The following is a 20,046-nucleotide window of genomic DNA, read 5'->3' on the forward strand; positions in this document are numbered from 1 at the left end:
CCTTTTCGCTCGCTATCAGCGGCCAACACGCTCTGCACAAGCAACCCCGACCACCGCGCGCAGCCGAAGTGCGAGGCACAGTTTGCGCCTTGCCGGCTGGACTGCCTCCGCAGGGCTGAGGAGCAGAAAACCTGCTTTCATCGGTGCGCTCGAGTAGAAGCGACTCAGAAAATAAAGGGAAAAGCGAAATAGCAAGAGCGGGTGAGACTCGTTCCCTCCCGGCATCACCGGCCACTGAGATGACAGCGCCTGTGTCATGCAACCCGTGAGCCCCGCTCTGGCCAGCTGAACCCTGGGTTTGGAGCTGGCTGATATCTTCATGCAAGAGCAATGGACAGGATGAATCCTTCCCAAAGAGCACAACCTCTCCAGGCTTGAGCAACAAGCCCCAGGTAGCCCTGGAGAGCTCGCTGAGCTGGGAATGGAGGCAGCAAGTCTCCCAGGTGCGTTTCAGGGCATCTCCAGCAGTTGCTGCTCTGATGACCACCCTGAAACCATCCCATCATGCCCACAGTTAAGGGCTTGCCTTGCTTCAACAGCCTCCAAAGCCTGCTAACTGTCACTCGGGCCAACTTCAGTGCCAAGGAAAGGCAAGGGAATAACCCAATCATGTTGAAACACGTGGGCAAAATAAACTTCACATTGCAATCACCTGAAATGGCCTTGGCCCATCAGATGGGCTGGCAAACGCAGTTGGCTGGTGTCTCATCCGTGTTCTGCTGGGTGTGAGCTGCCCCACCTTCTAGGAACCCTCCTCCAAAGCCAAGGTCCAAGTGGGGCTTTTCCAGCCTCCTGGGTTGACCTTGCCGTCTCCTTCAGGACCCAACTCATGGGCTGTGCAGGCAGAGCCATCCCCACAGCCACCCTCCACAGCACTCACAAACTCGTGACACAGAGCAGAGCCAGCACAGCCGGCGATGCTGACCCTGGTAGGGCACTGAGAGGTCTGCAGGGGGAAAGCTGGGACAGATGAGGTCTCTTTGGCTCTCCCAGCAGTTCCCCATCAGTGCCTCGCTGTGACCCAGCAAGGCCAGCTGACCCAGCAGCACCACTGGGAACAGAGACTGTCCCTCCATCAGCTGTGTTTTTAATTAAAGGCAGGCACAAGGCTTTGCATTGCTTCCCAGACAACAAGTGACTATGTCATTTGTGCAAGAGACTGCTGAGACATTCCCCAGCGAAATCCAAGCCTGCTGTGTCACTAAGACATCAGCAGAACACACACATGCCCTCTGCATTGCCTGCATTCAATTACAGCCCCATTCATTGCAAGCTTTCTTACAGTTTCTGCAATAGACAGTAGCTGGGACAAACGCAGAAGGGCAAGGGCAGGTCTTGGTGTCACTTCCAGGAAGCAAAGCTATTAAATACATGTGCAAATTCCAACCTGAGATCTCTGCGCCTGGGAAATTACCCAAAGTACTAAACAACCCATTAGCTCTGACCCTGGCACAATTGAATCTGGGAATTTAGTAAGAGAGTCTGTCTCTCTTAACAGCATTGAAGATAAAGCCTAGCAGAGCGCAGATAAATTGCTGGCATTGAGGAAATCTTCTGCAGTAAACCTCTCTGCTGCACTCAGAACGTCAAAGGACGTATTCCCATGGTGTACGGTGCATCAGTCATACAATACTATTAGCTAGCACAGGTGGTATTTAAAAAGATCACAGATAAGAGTTTAAAGAGACTGCTTGCTAAGTGCACAGATAATCCTGCTCTTCTACACAGGAAGCTGCAGCTTCTTAAAATCAGGTTTAATTTTGTTTATGATTTTTATGAGAAAATTAAAAAAATTCTGCTGTTACATATGATCCATCCTGTGCAGACAGCCCCCCGTCACCTGGGCTGCTCACAGGGCACCAGAAACCGCCCCCAGAGAGCGGAGCAAGGAAACCTGCGACACTCAAGGGCTGTCGACACTGATGGTTTTGGCCACGCCACCGCATCCCTCGTCTTTATTACAAATCCTGGAATAAATCTGCTGCTGGCTGAAGGTATCCAACCATATAAAAGCAATACGCTGGGGCTGGAGCCAGCACTGCAGAGCTAATATCCCTCACCCCCCAACCCCGTAGGGGCATTTCTTTGCATCAATACGTAGCAGTACGGTTAGCTCCTTACCAATGGCTCCTCACACAGTTAAGCATCAGGATAACAGCGCCCAGGCAGTAGCAGGCAGCACGTGGAGAGCCGAAGACTCGGCTGAGCGCTCGCGTTTTGTGCTCCCATCTGGCTACCTGAAGAGACAACAGAAAACAAAGCGGGTAGTTGGGGGTGCCGGGGCGCGTGCTGCCCCAGGAGCGAGCCCCGCCGCCTCGGCCCCACACGGGGACGCACACCACCTGCATGGCTTTGTGCGAGAAGCAAGCGGAGGCCACTAATGGGACGTGGCTTAAACCAAGCCTGGGGATGAAAGCTCCTTCTCCTACCCATGCCAACCCCTGCTAGTGCTTGCATTGCCCCGTTCACCAGGCCAGCCAGCAGCGCTGAGGCACTGGCTCATGGAAAAAAAAGCCCTACACATCAGCTTTGGGGAATATGTGGCTTGGACAACATACCTCCAACAAGGCTGAAAGCATTGCTAAGGCTGTCTCCAGACCCCCAAAGCCAACAGGCCCCTGCCAGGGAGCCTAGCATTGCTCTCCTAGAAAGAAAACAGATCTCTGAGTAGGGGATGGACCACAGGGACACCCAGCTCTCATTTTCTGGGCTCTACCATCTCTTACATCCAGCTGTAGGGATCATACCTGGCAGGAACAACCCCTCCCTGCTCACTTCCAGAAAAGTTTGCAAGCATTCCCTCCTCCCCCCCAAACTCCCTCCCAGCTAAGACCTGCCAGCTTGGCCCAGAGAACTGCTTCCACTTGTACAGGCTGAACCAGCTGCCCTTTGTTAGCACTCAGCAATTGTAGCCATTAAGGGCTCACCTGCACTCCTCACCCATCCCAGCGCGGCTGTCTCAACGCAACCCATACAGCACGTCAGTGACAGCCCAGGGCTCACACACATGCATGCATGCATGCACACACGCAGGCAGGCAGGCAGCATCTCTGGGGAGGCATTAGCATCCTTTACAGCACACTTTTCTCTGGCTGCAGTTTTAAGCTCCGTGTTCTGCAGAGCCCCAGAAGCTGACGGGCCCCTGCCCAAAATGCCTCGCAGCTGAGGAGGTGCCCCTCTCACCCTGGGAGGCTGCTGCACGCAGGTGGCTGGAGCTGCTCCCACACAGGCAGGCAGGCAGGCAGCATCTCTGGGGAGGCATTAGCATCCTTTACAGCACACTTTTCTCTGGCTGCAGTTTTAAGCTCCGTGTTCTGCAGAGCCCCAGAAGCTGACGGGCCCCTGCCCAAAATGCCTCGCAGCTGAGGAGGTGCCCCTCTCACCCTGGGAGGCTGCTGCACGCAGGTGGCTGGAGCTGCTCCCAAAATCTGCAGGACTGGATCCACCCAGGTCACCAAATCCAGGACCCTCACTCCCAAGCTGATGAAAATCCTTACAGCTACCCTGTTTTCTACCTTTCCTGTATCCCTCAGAAAGCTGTCGCTATATTTATCGCCTCCTTTAGGCTCCATTTTCAGGCGCCAAGCCTGGGGTTTGGATCAGATCCTAAATTCAAGCCAAGCAGAGCCCACCTGGGCAATGAAGCAGGAGGTGGGAGTCAGCAGAACATCTCAGCACCAATTTGCTTCTCAGACACGGCTGGCACTTCATTAGCTTCAAATGCACTTCACTCCCTTGCATGGAGCCTGGGCAGCTTTTGGGAGGCACCTGCAACCCAGCTATTCATCTACTCTGAATGTATTTGGTCATTTGTTGGCTCTATTTGAGCAGAAAAAGGCAGCTTTGCAGGTCCCATTTTCTTCCCAGGCTGATGCAGAAGCACAAGGTGCTGCTGGTGGAGGGGGACTGCTGGCTTCAGCAGGGGAGAATGATGAAAACCTTCGATAAGCAGGGCACTGATTTCACATGCTGAGAGCTGATTCAATTAGTTATGCAATGATTGCTCTGAAATTACAAATCCACTCATGACAGAAAGAGCTGCTTCACTGCCTTTTTCTGGCTGGTATAAATAGTTTGTATTCTAAATTGAATTTAAAAGACTGTGCGTCATGTTGCTGCTAAAATGGGAGCTGCTGTTTGAGTGCTGCGAGTGTGGAGAAAGAAATACAGGGTGAGTTACCACCTTTGGAAAGTAAAAAGAAGTGACCATACAGGTGATCGAGTCACAGATGGAAAAATGCAGCCATGTGCCAGTTATCTGTACCAACTTCCTAATTCCCTGGAAATTATTCTGGCGGCGTTTGCATGGATGGCAGCTCCTGGCTCGCTTTGAGAGCTTCGCAAAGCATCTCAGCTGGCGGCAGAGCTGAAGCTGAAAGAGAAGGCAGTGCCGCTGGGATCAGAGGGGAGAGCCCGTGCGGCGCCGGGAGCCGTCGAGGCGGCCTCGTAATTACCCTTGCCTTTAGAAAGGCACATCTGGGCAGCGACGGAGCGCGGTGGGGCGAGGGGACGCGTTTCCGAGCCCTTCCGGGCAGCAGCTGGCTCGGCTGCGTTGGGATCGCTCCCAGCACAGCCCAGCTCATGCTGTATCACGCTGCTGCTAATTCCCCGGCTGGGACCGAGACGCCAACTTTTATTTAGCTGTCACATCCTTCAGATGGGACCCCGGGCTCCTTTCCGAGCCCGCGTGGGGGGCATCCTGAGCAAAGCAGAGCGGGAGCCTGCGTGGGGCTGGAAGCGGCGGTGCCCGCCAGGCCCCGTGGTGATATTTCAGCAACAATTAATTTGTTCCGGTTCTGGTTCTATTCCTTGAACAGCTAATTAGTTCTGGCTCGGTTCTAATTTTCTAATTTTAGTCATTTCTAGCTAATATTAGCTCTCGTTCAACCCGTGGCTACGCAGCTGGCTTAACGGTTTTATAAAATCATGAGCCGACGTGTTATTATTTACTGCATGACGGATGCAAAATGCTTTTGGCATCCTCTACGGCTGGGGGGGGGGCGGGGGAGGGCGGGGTGGGCCGCGGCCTGCCGGGGAGGGCTGTGGCTATTCCCGGTGTGCCGTTTGCTCTCCCAGCCGAGGCTGGCACCGTGCTGCCCACGGGCGAGCACAGCATCAGGGGGGAAAAGCCCCACGCCGTGGCTGTGCGTCCCGGTGAGGGAGGGAAGGGAGCATTTTTATTTTTCTTCCAACCTCCGAGTCTGGAAACGGAGTTAATACAACATTTCCTGACTTACCCAAGGGTCAAAGCAATAGAAAAATTCAAGGCTCCTTTTCCAAAGCTCCCAGCCCTCTGCTTTCACTTTAGGATACTTGGTGAGGGCTGTAAGTAATTTTTTTAATGTTTCCCCCAATGCTTGTTATTGAAATAAATCAACGAGCGGATGTGGCTGCAAAGCCGGGGAGTGCTCTTGGGTCCCATGTTCTGCCTTTGGCAGGCCGTTTCGGCGCTCATCGGGGGCAGGCGCAGCCGGCTGTTATTCCCAGGGAATCGCTGTCTCCTCTACGTAAATTCGGGGCTGATTTCTACATAACCGAACCGAGCCATCTCCCCAACCGCTCGGGCAAGTGCGTAAACAAAAATGAAAGCACTGGCACGCATCCCCAGTGGCTGTCCTGATGCAAAATGGAAATGCTCTGAGTTTTCTTTGCTTTTTTTGGGCAGGCAAACCTTCCCGAGCCACCTCGAGAAGGGCCACAAATATCTATTCGAAAAGCAATTTCATCTCAGCAACCTGCCTCCGCAGCTGATCACCGGGAAATGCTCTTTACAGCTCTGCGTGCATGGCAGGCCATCACCTCTCATTAATATTTAGTATTTGTTTCAAGGAAATTGATTATTTTTGTCTGCCATCCAGGGAAGCTGGCTTTTGAACATGCTACATTTTAATTTGCTCAAGCCCAGCTCTGAAATAGAGACTTTGTTCTGTTTCACATGACTCCATTTCTATATCTGGCTCGCCCCCGAGATGGGGAACGAAACCAGAAAGCCCAAAGGCTCACGTCTAAGGGACCTTTCGCATCTCGATGCTAATCAGCCGGTCTATGTCCTCGCATCGCCCCATCGCCATAGTATCCGAAGAAGACCATGCGGGCGTTAGTGAATTTAGCCTCGCGGCATGCCTGGGAGGCTGGGATGGATTAGCAGCTCCCTACAACCCAAGGGAAACTGAGGCACCGGAGGGTTGAGGTGAGCGGCTGCTTCCCAGCTCTCCGGGAAGCAGGGTGGCAGGGCTGTGCCCACGTCCCGGGAAATCCCAGACTCATCATCCACCTGGGGAGATGCTCTGCCCACTTCTGAGGATGTTCTTGCCCTGGCCAAACTGTTGGCGTAAAAATGTTCAGTGCCCAAGACTAGGCTGGAGAAAAGATGACAGTGAATAGGATACGCTGCCTTCGCTGTACCTGTCTCGCAGTATTTGCCAGCATGAAGGATTCTGCCCCATCACGTGAGCTCTAGGAAGCAACCCACCGAGAGACCTAAAACTCAGAAATTCCTTGAAAAGCCCAGAAGAAGAATGATCAGCTCCTCGGGGCATGTCTGCACCGTGGTCCCAAGAGGATGCGCGTGCGTAGGGTGAGCCCTGCATGCACGGACAATTCAGTCCCCCCCCAAAAAAACTTAAGACAAAACCGACCTGAGCAAATTTTTAAACTTTCTCCTTCAGTCTGACCTCTCCTAGGCCAGCCATGGGGGTGCATCCTCCTGCAGGTGCTGGGGCAGGAGGAACCCCGACTCTGGACTTAAACGGCTCCATGGGAGCATCTCCCATCGCAGGAGACGTGCCCTGGCTAGCTCGTAACCTGATGAAAGGGCAGGAAACCTGATGTTATCCTTATTTCACCTACAGGGACCAGAGGCACCGATCTGTTCCCCTGTATGAAAAATCCATTTTTCCTTTCTGATTCCCTGGAATCCCTCGTTAAAGCCTAATGATATTCCCTGCTCTCTGTCACTGCTTGGATGCTGGAAAACAACCCTGCTTGCAGCTACCATGTTTATCTAAAAGACAGGGAGGCAAAAGATACACCTGAGCGCCCAAAGTCTGACTGTGGTGCTCCCAGGAGCGAGCAGGGAAGCAGAGCCAATGCAGAGCAGCAACGGCAGAGCAGGCTGCAATGTAAACGCATATCCACCGCCCGCCCGCGAGTGCCGGGGCTGGCTGACCTTTGCCGAATGCCAGAGGAGCCAGCCTTTCTGGCTGTCCCGAGTGACCGCGGAGGAAATGAGTGTGGCCTGACCTTATCTATCCTAACGAACTGCGCTCGAGCCCCTCTGCAGTCGGCAGTGCTTAGTGTGTGCTGGTACGGCAGTGCCGACGGTGCCGGTTGAATACCGCAGCCAGGCTGAAAGCTCCAGCCTGGGCTCCTGCGGCTGCTCAAGGCAAATGTCCGAGCGTTCGTGCTGCTTCTAGGTGAGAAAAACTCTGCTTTTCTAGGAGATTGCAAACCTCAGGAAAGACGGGAGGGGAAACTGCAGGGCTGGTCCTGGGGAGGATCGTGCACGGCAGCCCCGAGGGGTGTGCAGGGGCAGTTCCCGCAGCTCGCTGGCACGGCACTGAGCCCCTGGCACAGGAACAGCACCAGACGAGGCTGGCATGTGCCCATGTGCAGCCTCATCCGAAACATTGGCCCGCCGAGTGCCCGCCCCAGCACTGGGCACCGGCACCGGCTTTCCGAAGGCATGTGCAGAAAACACCCTGGGGACCGGCGTGCCACTGGCAGCAAGAACATGATTAGCAGGAGCTCTGGGCAGCGAAGGCAGGAGAAAAAGAACAGAACAAACCATAGTTTAATTTGTACAAGCTGGTAATTATAGTCGCTATCTGTCTGAAATCTCTATTGAGTTTATTTAAATATGTTCTCCGTGAAGGCCATTCAGACAGGAATTATCAAGGTGTTGCAGCAGAGGAGATAATGCCATGCAGTTTTCAACAGATCAAGGGCTGATTAGGAGGAATTAATTAGCTGCTTAAACAGTCCTTGACTCGCTGCAGCAATTAGCTGTCACCTCCATGCAGTCACGTTCCCTGTGCAGCAGCGTCGGCGATACGAAGTGCCTGTCAGCAGAACTGCCTTCCCCGTGCTGCCGGTGAGCACCGGGCCAGCCCCGGGTGGGCGCGTGACCCTGGGAAGGTGCCCTAAACCCACAAGGTTTAGCCCGTGGCCGGGGCTCGGCAGACGGGCAGTGATGCATTGGGCTGCGGTGACTCCCTTGCACCCGCCGCGGTGCCCATCGCCGGTCGGTACACGTGCATCCGTGTGGCTCCCACCACGAGGCAGACAACGGATGTCTTCCCTCTTCCAGCCTTTAGCGGGCCAGTCCCTCGTGCATCCCCCATCCACCATCTCTTATATGCTATGAGCCACCCGTTCTCAGCTGCACTCCACCACCGGGGCTGGCTGATCATCCAGCAGCCTTAATCCCACGTGCCATCGCTTGCTGTCCCTTTGGCAGGGCAGGAGCATCGCCCCCACCTCTGCCCATCCGAGCCGTCACCCAGCCTTCCCCAAGCCCTCATCCCACCCAGCCCTGCCCGCTGCCGCCCCTCCGTCCTGCCGCAGCACTGCTCGGGGTCCCTGGCTGCTCACCCCTGTCCTTCCCGGCGCAGCCCGTGGCACAAGACCTGTCTGCAGGGCGCATCTGAGGCGGGCGCTGGCTCCAGGGCTGGCTGGGAGCGGGGTGCTGCAGGGCAAGCACTAAATCATGGAAAGAGCTGGTGTTGCAGAGCTGCCTGGGGAAAGCAGGCTGAGCTGTCCCCGGCCGGACACTTTCCAGAGGCAGGAGGGGAAGCCGGTGCCCAGGGGCAACCGTGAAACCACCTTCTATCCCTCCTGCTAGCACAGCACCCCGGGGGAGCCGGTCGCAGGCTGCCAGCTCCTGTCAGCACCCCGACAGGCTCCACTTTGTTTAATTGCTTCCTGCCTGCGCTGGGGAAAGCTGCGGTGGCTCTGGACTACCTGATCTAGAGACCGAGCTATTTATCTGAAGGCTTCTTAACTTGCAGGCACCCATTTACAGAGAGCCATCAGACGGTAATGGAGCCCAAAAGCTTTTTAGCAAATTATTAAAGCCCTGTGAAGTTCTCCCACTAAGTACTGGAGCAGCAGCTTCCAGTTCATGCAATTAAAACACTGAAGCGATATTAGAAGTGACAAGCACCATCTTAATGGTTTCATGTGAGCTGTAAGGCAACACAGGCCGGAGACTTTGCCCGTGCAGCTTGTAAAGGTTTTTTTTACGGTAATGCACCAAGAAAAGATGCACCCAGAGAGGGACTGCTGATGAGCAACGGGCACTGAGGACAATGGGTGACAGCCCATGCATGTGGAGCTTGAGCAGGGCAGGGACTCCCCGTCGGAGCCTGGAGGTTCCGGGCACCCCGAACTGATGATCAGAGACCTGACACGTGTCCCAAGAGATGGAGGCGGGCCGGCTCAGCCACAGAAGGTCTCCCCAGGAGGCTACACCGGTTAGTTTTTCCCCTTTCCCATTTCCCCACTGGTACGATGGCAATAACAGCTGTCAGCAAGCCGCAGCCGAGCAGGACGGCTTAGCTCATCCGTGTCTGCCAAGGGCTTTCAGTTTGGAAAGGAAGGCGTCGATTTGACTCAAGGAAGACTTTTCCATTGCCTTTCACAGGCTCTGGATGGGGGGGGGTTGTTGGTTATTCCAGCCAAAAGAAACAGCAGTGGGGTTTTGGAGAGACGGGGTTTCGGTATGTAGACTGGCTACACAGTGATACTGCGGCGCGGAACCGCCAGTTGGAGCAACGGGGCTGTACACCCAGGTGACAGAGAGTTTCACAGAGGGAAAAACCACAGGTTTGCAGGCTCTCGCAGTGGAACCGGAGGCTTGGAAAGCACAAAATGCTGCAAAATCATGAGAACATCCAAGGGGCTGAAGAAGACAACTATCTACAAGCGGAAAGCAGGGCGGGCTCCTCTCCAAAACCAAGGGGCTGGTTGTGGAGCTGCAGCGCTGAGACGAGCTGGTGTGACAAACCCTTGCTGCCCGCGATGCCCATCACCCAAATGAGCGGGTTAAGAGGATGAAATGCAAGCTCGAGTGCCTCTTCTAGTGACTCTTCCCCAATGAAGCTGGCGCGCCGCTGCCGAGGGGTTCGATGGGGTCCAGTCTGAGCACTTCAACACAGGGAGAAGAGTAAAGTGACTCCACACCCAGCCTGCCTCCACAGTGTATGAGTTTAGCCTAAAAAATATCCATCCCCCCCCCCCCCCCCCCCCCCCCCCCCCCCGCATCCATCCCCAGTGAAAGTAATTGGACTGAAATGGCACAGGTCACCTCAGCTAACAGCCTTGAGTTGGGGAAACAAAACAAGCCGGCAGGTAAACAGATAAGGGTTTCGTAAGGACTAGGTACGCTTTACCTCAAAGCCATCCCTTGAGATTACCTCCACATGAGTCTTTACCTTGAATCCACTCATGATAAACAGCTAGATAATAAATTTAATTTCTCTAGTAGTGTTTATGTGATTTGTCAAAGTACCATCTCATTAGCTGGTTGCAATAAAAACAAGCCCCTGCTTAACGTACGCCAAGGCAGCCCGGGTCCGTCGATGTTCCATGAGCCACATCCTCTCCTCTTCAATAAAAACAAAAATGTCATGGAATACGGGCTGTATTTGCTAGCAATTTCCAACACAAAATCTGAACAGTTTCTCCTCAAGGCAAGGAGCTCATGATTTATGTCCGAAGAGCTGGAAGCTGAAGGCAGGTGATTTCGAGTAACCCAGAATGAGCTGTGTTAATTAATTTTGAGAGTGGGCATTGGGAGCCCTTATGAGCAGCTCCCCAAGACTGAGCAGGGGAAGGGTGATGCGCTCCAGACACAGGGAATCAGCCTGCCCGGCCCGAACAGACTCTCCCGGCCAACAAAACCCATGGAAAAAGTATTTGTGAAATAATGATTTCTCCAGAGCGCAGCACGGGATGGGGAAGGACCTTTCCAGTCCCTGTCTGGGACGTGGTGTGGATGGCCAAGCACCGGGAGGGACATGGGCTGCATGGGGGAACGGGGAGAAGCCAGGATCCACCCAGCTCCTCTAAACCAATAATAGAACCAAATAAAATAATCTCCCCAGATTAGGGAAAGGCAGAGGCTGCCCCTACACAAGTATTTGGGGCTCTGCTGGAGCCCAGAGGGAAGGCAACTACTGCCAGATGAGCATCTCGTGCGCAGGACGGTGAAGCATTTTGCCCGGTGTATTGCCGGATTTTTTTTTCATCTTCCATGCCCAGATGACTTGGCCCACCCTCAGCTTCCCATTGCGCACAGTTCCCATCCAGAAAACCACAAACCTCGTATTTTCATACATTCTTCTGAAGCTCGGAGCATTTTCTCTGAGTGAGACAGGTCTGATTTTGCTCAGGCAGTCCACAGCAGGCACATCCCCAAACCAACCAGAAGCAAAGGTGTGCGTCGCTCTCTCGAGTGATTGAGAACATTCTGCCCATCTCACATCCTGTATTTGCTTATTTTTTTTTCCTGTTGCTCATACTCAAGCAACACTAAAAAAAGCAAAGCCGGAGAAAGTGCCTGAAGTGTTATACACGCAGCCGCTTTACCGAAACAGGCCGTCTACCCAGAAGACCCGTTTCCAAACAAAGTGATCCAACAATAGCACTGACGATGTTTGAACTGGCATCGATTTAGAAAGACAAGCTCTTTGCTGCACCGCACTGTCAGCAAGCACTCAGTACAAATGCCACGTTACAAGACAAACGCCTCTCTTTTTCTTAAGACTTCCCTTCTATTTTCGTGCCTCCGCTCCGTTGCGTTATTTCCAAATCAGGCCCCTGGATCCCAGCGGATCCACAGTGCTGAGGTCAAGTCCCCCTGAATTCGCTGCCGACTTCAACGCCTTGGGTTTGGTTTTAAATGTGGGGAGAAAGCTTTTTATCATCGTTACAAAGCATCTATCCTGCTCTTCAAAGCTTTCCAGCGATTGATGCAAACCTCTAGTTCAAATCGCTATCGCCGTTGCAAATAAGGTCAGCCTGATTAAAAAAGTTATTCTAGCTGGAATAAAAATGGACAGTCTTCAGCAAGCACATCCTATGTAAGAAATATCCTCTTAGTGATCTGAGACAAGTCTTCACTCGCTCCAGGTAAAAGGAGATTGAGGTCACCTAGCGACTCTGACATTTCTTGCAGCCTCTGATTCATTGCAAGGAGACCGTATAAAGCTATACCGGAGATGTCAGCTAATTCAAGTGGCTTTTTGCTCTCCCGTATGACCTGTAGTTGCGGCTCTGATACGTGTTCAGGTACCAGGGGCCGTGTGAGCACCCAGCTCTGTCACCGTGTCCCCAACCAGCTGGACCTGCAGATGTGCCACTGCCTGCAACTGAAAACGGGCTGGATGCTGCAGTATTTCAAATTGGGCAACTCTTCAAGCAGATGTGGCCCATGGGAGTAGAAATACTTTGGCTCTGTTGTCTTAAAGATTAAATCAGAAGCCCCGGCTCACCCAACAGACAAGAGTAAGAAGGAGCTGGGAGGAGAGAAGGGGACGGAGAAAGGCTGGGGGTGATCAACAAGCAGAAGCCTCTAGAGACGCAAACACATCAACACACAACCACACAGCCCCACGCGGAGGAAGAAAAAGCAGCCGAGCCATCCCAGCGCTGCCTGGGATCTTGTGTTTGAATCGAGGGTTTTCAGACCCGGGCATCATCTTTGCAGTTTGCTCTCGTTAATAGGTTTGCTTGGATTCCAGCTCAGCCCAGCTCATTAGCCACACCGCCGAATCCAACACTAATTCTGGATCATTCCTATTGCTACAAATAAATAATAAAATTGCCTCCACGCAGGGGTTGTTTTCTTCCTCTCTTCCCCTAATGCAGGTCTGGTAGCATCTCATGTATCCGTTAATGAAGTCCATTATATCCAGAGTTTCTCAGCAAGTAAAAATTACAATCATTAGCCAGTGACTGACGAGAGACAGAAACACCATTTCTGCCCCGGCTGGCAATAACAGTACGCCAAGTACACGTCCCAGCGAGTCGAGCCTTGCTCTCCCGTAATATGGTACCCAATGTTCTTCATTAGCATCTCTCTTTTTAATAGAGCAAGACAGCGTCCTGCGGCAGGTCGCAATTACACACAACAATTAATTCAGGGAGAAACAATGACGGGTGTCGCAGAGGCACATTTTGCAGTGGGGTTTTCAGAAGGTGAAGTGGAAGATGATTAGGAACATTTTAAAGCCCTGCCTAAAACCGAAAACAAAACAAGTGGAGGCACAAGTGACAGCACGGTAGAGGAGACACGACTGGTTTCCTTGTAAACTACTTTGTAATTTTTGTTTTAAATAGTAAAGAAACACAACAATTATTCTTTTGGTCGTAATACCCCAATGACCAGGACCAGCAGTCTCGGACCAGGACTTCTTGTGCCATTTGCAAACAACACACAAAGCCAGCTCGGCTTCTCCCAGAGCTGCAGCCGCTCTCTTGCTGCCCTTTTGTGAAATAAGGGTTTAATTCTCTGGAATAAGTCTGCTAATAAGGACTCCCAACACACCCGTCCTCTGGACAGCGTGTACTCGCTCATCGCTCCCCCAGGGGCTGTGATGGGAGGGGGGACAGGGAAGGGGAGAGGGGGGAAAAAAAAAAAAGCCTCGCAGAGCACAAAATGCAAGAGAAATCTAATACCCCTTCGCAGAGTAGTGAGAGTTCGTTGGAAAAGAGGTACTGGTTGCACCGGCCGCGCTCGGCGGAGCGCCGATTTTGGCTGGAGGGCCTCCTGTCCTCTCGCTGCTCGACATATCACGTTCCACGCTTCGTGTTAAGCCTCCCCTGGGAACATTTCCCACGGCGCCGAGGACACGCATGTTTGCGATGCTGCTGTCGTCCCGGTGGCCAACAATAGAGAGGGACAATTTGATCTTTTATGTAACGCGGGCAGCTGCCCGCTCTGTTCCCCTCTCCTCGGGGATGAGATGTTCAAACAGCATGGCACAACAAATAATAACAATCTGAAGGGTTAAATACAACCATCGAACCCCTCGGGCTTACTAGTGTTATCACTGGGGTTCCTGTGGGTGTTGATGGGTGTAACCACGTGCCCCGTGGTATTTGTTCAATGCAAGAAACATTAAGACCCAGTGATCTGCACCCCAGGGGAGCTCCTTCCTCCTTCTGAAGCCTCAAAGCCTAATGCTGAGATGCACGTACGAGGCTGCACGCAGTGCTCAAACCCTCTTGCAGTCTTGCAATCCATGTATTTGTACCGGAGCCCTGCACGGAGGTGTATGGGGGAGGCTGAGCAAGCCCTTCCAGCTAGGATCCCCGCACATCCGCACCAGGGACCAAGCCTGATGGGTACAGGCAGGGAAGTAATGTTCCTCCGTTGGGCAATGCACTCGCTTTGGCTTCCGAGTACATCAATCTCTGCAAAATGATTGCACGACAAAGTCTTGAAATGAAACTAATTCATTGCTGTTCTCCAGCCTTGGGAATCAAGTGAGTAACTCTGCAGTCATTAAAAAAAAGTCCTGGTAAAAACAAACAGAAAAGGGCACTTAATAGGAATGTTTTGTAGTTAAAAATACTGTATCTCGTCCGAGGTCATTCAGTTTTTAATAGCCACGCGTGCCCTAAGGTGATCTGATATGGTATTGCTCCAGTCCTCTTATGGGTGTACACTGTAGTCACAGACGGATGGACGGGGTTTTTTTTTCCCAGTTCAAAATCCTCCCCGGTATTTTGCAGATTGAGCATCTGCTGTTGGACTCACCCCAGAAAACACAGCTCCGAGGGAAGAAGCAGGAATAGGAACATCTGACTACATGGGGGGATTTGGGGTCCCTCTTCTCTTCACCCAGCAAGACCGACGAGGACGATGCTCAACTTTTTCTTTCTAAAAGGGGCATTTCTATAGCAAAGGAGAGGCTCGAGCCAGAGGCGGTCACGCTGAGCACCAGGCAGGCACAGAGCTGATGCTGGAGAAAGTGCAGGAGGCGAGAAAAGTAGGCAGAAGGAGAACTGTAAAGGATCATAAAAGCTGCATGTACATTTTCCTTCCCTGAAAATGCCTTTGTGCTTTTATGGCGAGGAGCTGCTACAATTACAGCTTCTTTTATAAGCGAAGCACAAACCAGATAATGAGCAAACCTCCCACCGCACAAAGGAGGCTACGAAGGCGTTCTGTGAGCCCTGACGGTCAGGCTTCCCCGCAACAGCTGAAGGCAAAGAAAATTGCTAAAACCCATCTCCATTTCACCCACTTCAGGAGTGTAAGCTGCTCGCAGCCTGCTTTTTCTTCCCAAAAGCGCAAAAAGGATCACACCAAAAATGATTGTGCCTACACAGACAGCGAGTGAAAACCCTTCAGCCAGACAAAGCAGCAGCTCGCACGTCCCGACCTGCAGAACAAGCCCATGGCTGCATCATCCCTGGTCTGGAGGAGCAAAGAGAGGGAACAAAAAAGGTTTTGCAAGGAAAAAAAAACCAAGCCAGATATTGCCAAACCCAGATGACTAGGTAATGCACGGCGGAGGTTCATGATTTCAACGACGCATGGGAAAATCAAGAGCTCCTGCCAGCCCTCCTCTCCCTGACCCCAACATTCGCTGGGAGGTCGGGGGAGTTTGACGAAGCCACACGCAGGTGTGCAAGCCTGGGGCTTCCAGCTTTTCTGGCAACCAAATTTGTAGTTTTCTAAGAGTTGCCCCTCTTTCCCTGCACGTGAGCAAGCACGGAGGTTCGGATGGCTTGGCAGGGAAAAGGAAAATCAGGCAGCGGCTCGCTGCACGGGGCTATTTCATCCCACTCCGCAGCCCTTCCCCTGGCTCGGGGCCACCCTCCGAAATCAAAGCCCCTTGCTCTGAACAGCCGGTGCACTGCTGCTCCCATCCCGCTGCAACGTATCAACCAAAGCCACTGCCCAGGCACGCTCTATGTCCATAGCTCATGTCCTCCATCAATGTAATGCATCAGCACCAGCTTCCAAAAATTGACTATTTCTCCCCGGGTTTGGGTACAGGGGTTTTAAAGCTTTGTCAGGATGCCTTAGAAAGGGGGATGTAAGGGAGCTGACAGAGGCAGGCAGCCCTGGAGGGGAGTGCAGATATTTGTTTGCTTTAACTGAGATGAGGCTCCTAATATTTACCAGGAACCAGCACCCGCCAAGCGCTGCTGTGATCGGGCCGCTGAACTATCTGGTTTTACACTCAAGAGAGCAGGGATGTGGGATGCTCCTGCCGAGTGCCATTTCCAGCTACTCGTGTCATTGGGGACACAATATAGGTGGAAAAGAGACGGAGGGGTTTGCTTTACTGATTTACAAATCTACTTTACTACCTATTTCCTACGGCCATGTGAGCAACTGGAGGTAAGTGTCCCCTTGGAGTTCATCAAGGGGGGGAGAAAACAGAGAAAAGAAGGAAGCATTTTCTTTGGGGTGCCAACCCTGTGTGCCACCAGCCTGCCGCAAGCCGGATCCGTGCTGGATCCCTGCTGTGAAACCCCAACACGTCCCTCCCCACCACGAGTCTCCAGGCACGCAATTGCATAGTGATGGAAGCCGGGCAGCGGGTCTTACGGAAATAACCTCCCAAGAGCACCCAGCAGACTCCGTGGCTCTGCATTTCTTCGTCAAAGCAGCCTATTTTGGGAGATCACATCCTTCTGGGAACTGGGCAGGCTTCTGCTAAACGGTCTGCGCCACGGCACAGCCAGAAAACATCCAGCTCCCATCTGCGATTGCAGCAGGCACACAACCCGGGAAGCCCTTGTCCGGCCCACGGACAGCCGATATCCCGGGGGAGGCAATGGGTTTCCCCGCTCGGGGCTCCAGCAGCTCCCAGCTCCAGGGTTATGCACAAACGCTGCCAAAGCCCAGGGCCACACAGGAGAACCTGCCGTCTTCCATGCCTCCCGGTCTGGGTAGATCATCCTACTTTCTTTTTTGCCTCCAGCTGCATTTTTTGCCTTGTCCCGGGGGATGCAGGTGGTCATAGACTTGCCATTTCATAGACTAGCATCTTTGAGCAGCACCTCATCAGCAGAAGGAAGTGTTTAGCAGCAGCATGGCGGGATAGGGATGGAGTGGGACAGAGAGAAAAGGGCCTCTCCCAACTTCTAGGGTCTACAGATAATCCTCTGATGCATACGGAAACAAGACTGTTGGCTTAAATGTATTTTTTCATCTTTCGTGCGTGTGCTGACTTATTCCAGCAGGGCTGCCAGCAGCCCGCAGTTTATTTTTAAAACACTAAACAAGAAAAGTCCAGTATATACAACAAACACCCTGGGTTTCTAGAGAAGCATTCTGCAGAAGCTAAAAAAAGGAGGCTGCTTTTTGGGCCAGCTTGGCCATGATCCACAGGGGACTGTGAGGTGAGAGACAGATTCTGACCTTGGTTTAGAGAAACGCTGAGCAGGCACGTCACACACCAGCTGGATCCCAAATTCACGCTAGGAACGGGCACGGAAACGGCTCAGCCGCCCAAGCACACCCTGCCTCGGCTGGTACCCATGCACGGTGGCTGGGCAGCTGCTCGAATGATTGCCACCGCCTCGCCTGGAGCCCCGGGGGCTGAGACCCTGCCTGGCTCGACACACAGATGAAGCATCTCAGCTCACAGCTGCCCGGCCAGGCCGGGCTCCATGATCCCCTCCGCTGCAGGCAGCTCAGCCTGCAAGGACATCATAAAAAGATATTGCACGGCTTCTTAAAGAGGATTTAGATGAAACCACCACCACCCCTCACTGGGAGACTGCAACGAAGCGGTGCTGGGATGAAGGATGTGGCTCTCCCTCAAGGTGACAGCGCTCCTAATTGTGTCGCTCCAGCTGGCAGGCCGGAGGATGCGACCCAGTTTTGGTGCCTGTTATGTGGCTCGCAGCGGTGCCGACACGCTGGAAAAGCTAAATTTAGGAGCCAAACAGGCACAGTGTTACACACCCGGCCAGGACTCACTTGGTTACGAGACGGCTGGAGAATCGATGCCGTCCGCTCGCCGCACGCATTACAGCATTGCCGCAAAGCCCTCGCCGCCTGAGTGGGAAGCGTTACCAAGTCACTCGGAATAAAATTGCCACTAAATGCTGTTTGGGGGAGGGGGGAGGGAAAAAAAAAAAGCAAATCCTCGCTCTTTCTCAGGCATTGAAGGAAATGAAAACGGCTATTGCTGCCTGGTAGAGAGTCCAATTACGAATAATGTGCGTTGTCTCCCTGCACAAAGGATGAAAGGCATCAGAGCTGGTGGTGACATTTTAAGACCGGAGATGTAAGAGCAAATCCGAGCCTTGTTGCAAGCCCAGCTTTACCCCAATAAAGAAACACTTTCTGCAGTCAATTGCCTTGCAGCATAGCTTGAAGCCCTGCGCTATTGATCTAGCATCTGTCATAAGCAGATAATCATCGTCGCATTCTACAACGGGATCTAAAAGCACTTTCCAGAAGACGGCTGAGGGCTGTTTTTCTGCTCTCACCCACGGCTGCAGGCAGGCAGAGGTTTGCGGGGGAGCCCATGAAACTCTCACAGGTTTGAAGAATTTGAAGGCCAGAAAAGACCATTAAATCACTCGGACTCGTTCATCTCCCAACCCTGTAAACTTCAGCTAACCGAGCTGTAGTCCCTGCGAGGCTCTGCCTGCCGCTCCAGCCCCAGCCCTCGCACAGCCATTTCATACCCTGCAATTTCCTTTCCCCAGCGAGGTGCTAACACACCGCCATCAAGCTACCGCTCAATCCTTCCCTTCTGCAAGACAGACAGTGAGAGCTGCTGAAATCCCCCAGCATCAGGCATTTTTCTCCCGCCCCCAGAAGGTTTCTCACAGTTTGGCTCACAGAGGTCTGAATCCTGACAGCTCCCGAGCTCCCGGCTGCTTCCCAGCAGCGTAGGGAGGTTTTGGGCCAGGCACCTTCCTCCGAGTTTAGCAAGAAGTGGTCAGAGGTAGGTGAAATCGGGCTGCCAGCGCCTGCAAACTCCCCCCTCCCCGCCAGCACAAGCACTTCTTATCCACTTGGCAGATTCCTCTAGTCTCCAAAGAAGGAGAAAAGGATGGGAAATTAAAAATAAATGAACCAAGAGATACACATCCATCAGGAGCCAGGCGTTGTCAGCCCAGGTCCCTGTGCAACTAGTTCTTTAATCAAAACCTCATGCAGTTTAAACACTTGACAGAAGTCTAGAACAGAGATCTTGTTACCCTGAACAGGAAAAGCTGCAACCTTGAAGAATAAAATCACGTTTGTCTGATGGGATCTATTTGCTTTAAAATCACGCTAAATTACGCTAAGCCCGTTCCTAACCGTGACATTTGAGGTTTCGCCCTGCAGACTCCTGCGAGGTGCATGGGTATCTCGAGGGGGTCACCGGGGGTGACGGGAGGAGCAAGCTCTCAGGCGGCAGCTGAAGATGTGCCATTTCTAAATCGGTCCGTGACAGCAGCCGTAAATTTTTAAGAGGCTCAAATCAAGAAAAGGATCACTGATGGATGTACTCTTCACTTGAAACTCACTTGCGTGGTGACAGACGTCAGACTACCTGGCTCACGGCTATGCCACTTGCCTCTTTGCTATTGAGAGAGTGTCAGAAACCTTCCGGCTTTCTAGAAACTCCCCGTGTGCCAAGGCTCAGTGAGCTCTTTAAAGCCTCCCGCATGCAGGTTATCTGCCTCTCCTGGCTTGAAAACGTTTGTCCCTGAGGAGTTGTTATTTGATACCTTCCTTAGTTACCAAGGGATGGGAATTTTCTCCCACCGTTCTGCAGCTTTCCAAACACAGATGGGATTTATTGAAGTTTCTACCGCTCTGACCTCATTAACGTTTTATGGCACGGCTCCAGCGACGCGCCTACTCCTCGCCGGGTGCCCCTCAACAGTCCCACGGCGGCTCAGGTCTCCCGGCTGCGTTGAACATCCTTGGGGAGTTTTAAGCGACATCATCCCCATAACGGCTCCGCCGCTGCCTTTCGGGGCCTCGCCTGCACCCTGCCTCACACGGAATCGTGGCTCCCAGCAGCTCCTTTCGTAACAGCCGCGGCGGGTGGGGAAGCAGGGAAAGCAAGA

The 20,046-nt window shown here is 52.9% G+C and overlaps 1 protein-coding gene across 3 annotated transcripts in view; it reads right to left on the minus strand.

The window, feature by feature from the left end:
- The window catches only part of PEMT (phosphatidylethanolamine N-methyltransferase), a 42,612-nt gene that overhangs the window by 17,667 nt on the left and 4,899 nt on the right, over positions 1–20,046 (minus strand). For all 3 annotated transcript variants that reach the window (XM_009286453.2, XM_009286451.2, XM_009286452.2), the window contains exon 3: positions 2,122–2,237. In XM_009286453.2, the coding sequence (XP_009284728.1) occupies positions 2,122–2,237 (116 nt within the window). The remainder of the gene's footprint in view (positions 1–2,121; positions 2,238–20,046) is intronic.

This window comes from Aptenodytes forsteri, unplaced genomic scaffold (assembly GCF_000699145.1).
Source record: "Aptenodytes forsteri isolate BGI_AS27 unplaced genomic scaffold, ASM69914v1 Scaffold55, whole genome shotgun sequence".
NCBI lineage: Eukaryota > Metazoa > Chordata > Aves > Sphenisciformes > Spheniscidae > Aptenodytes > Aptenodytes forsteri.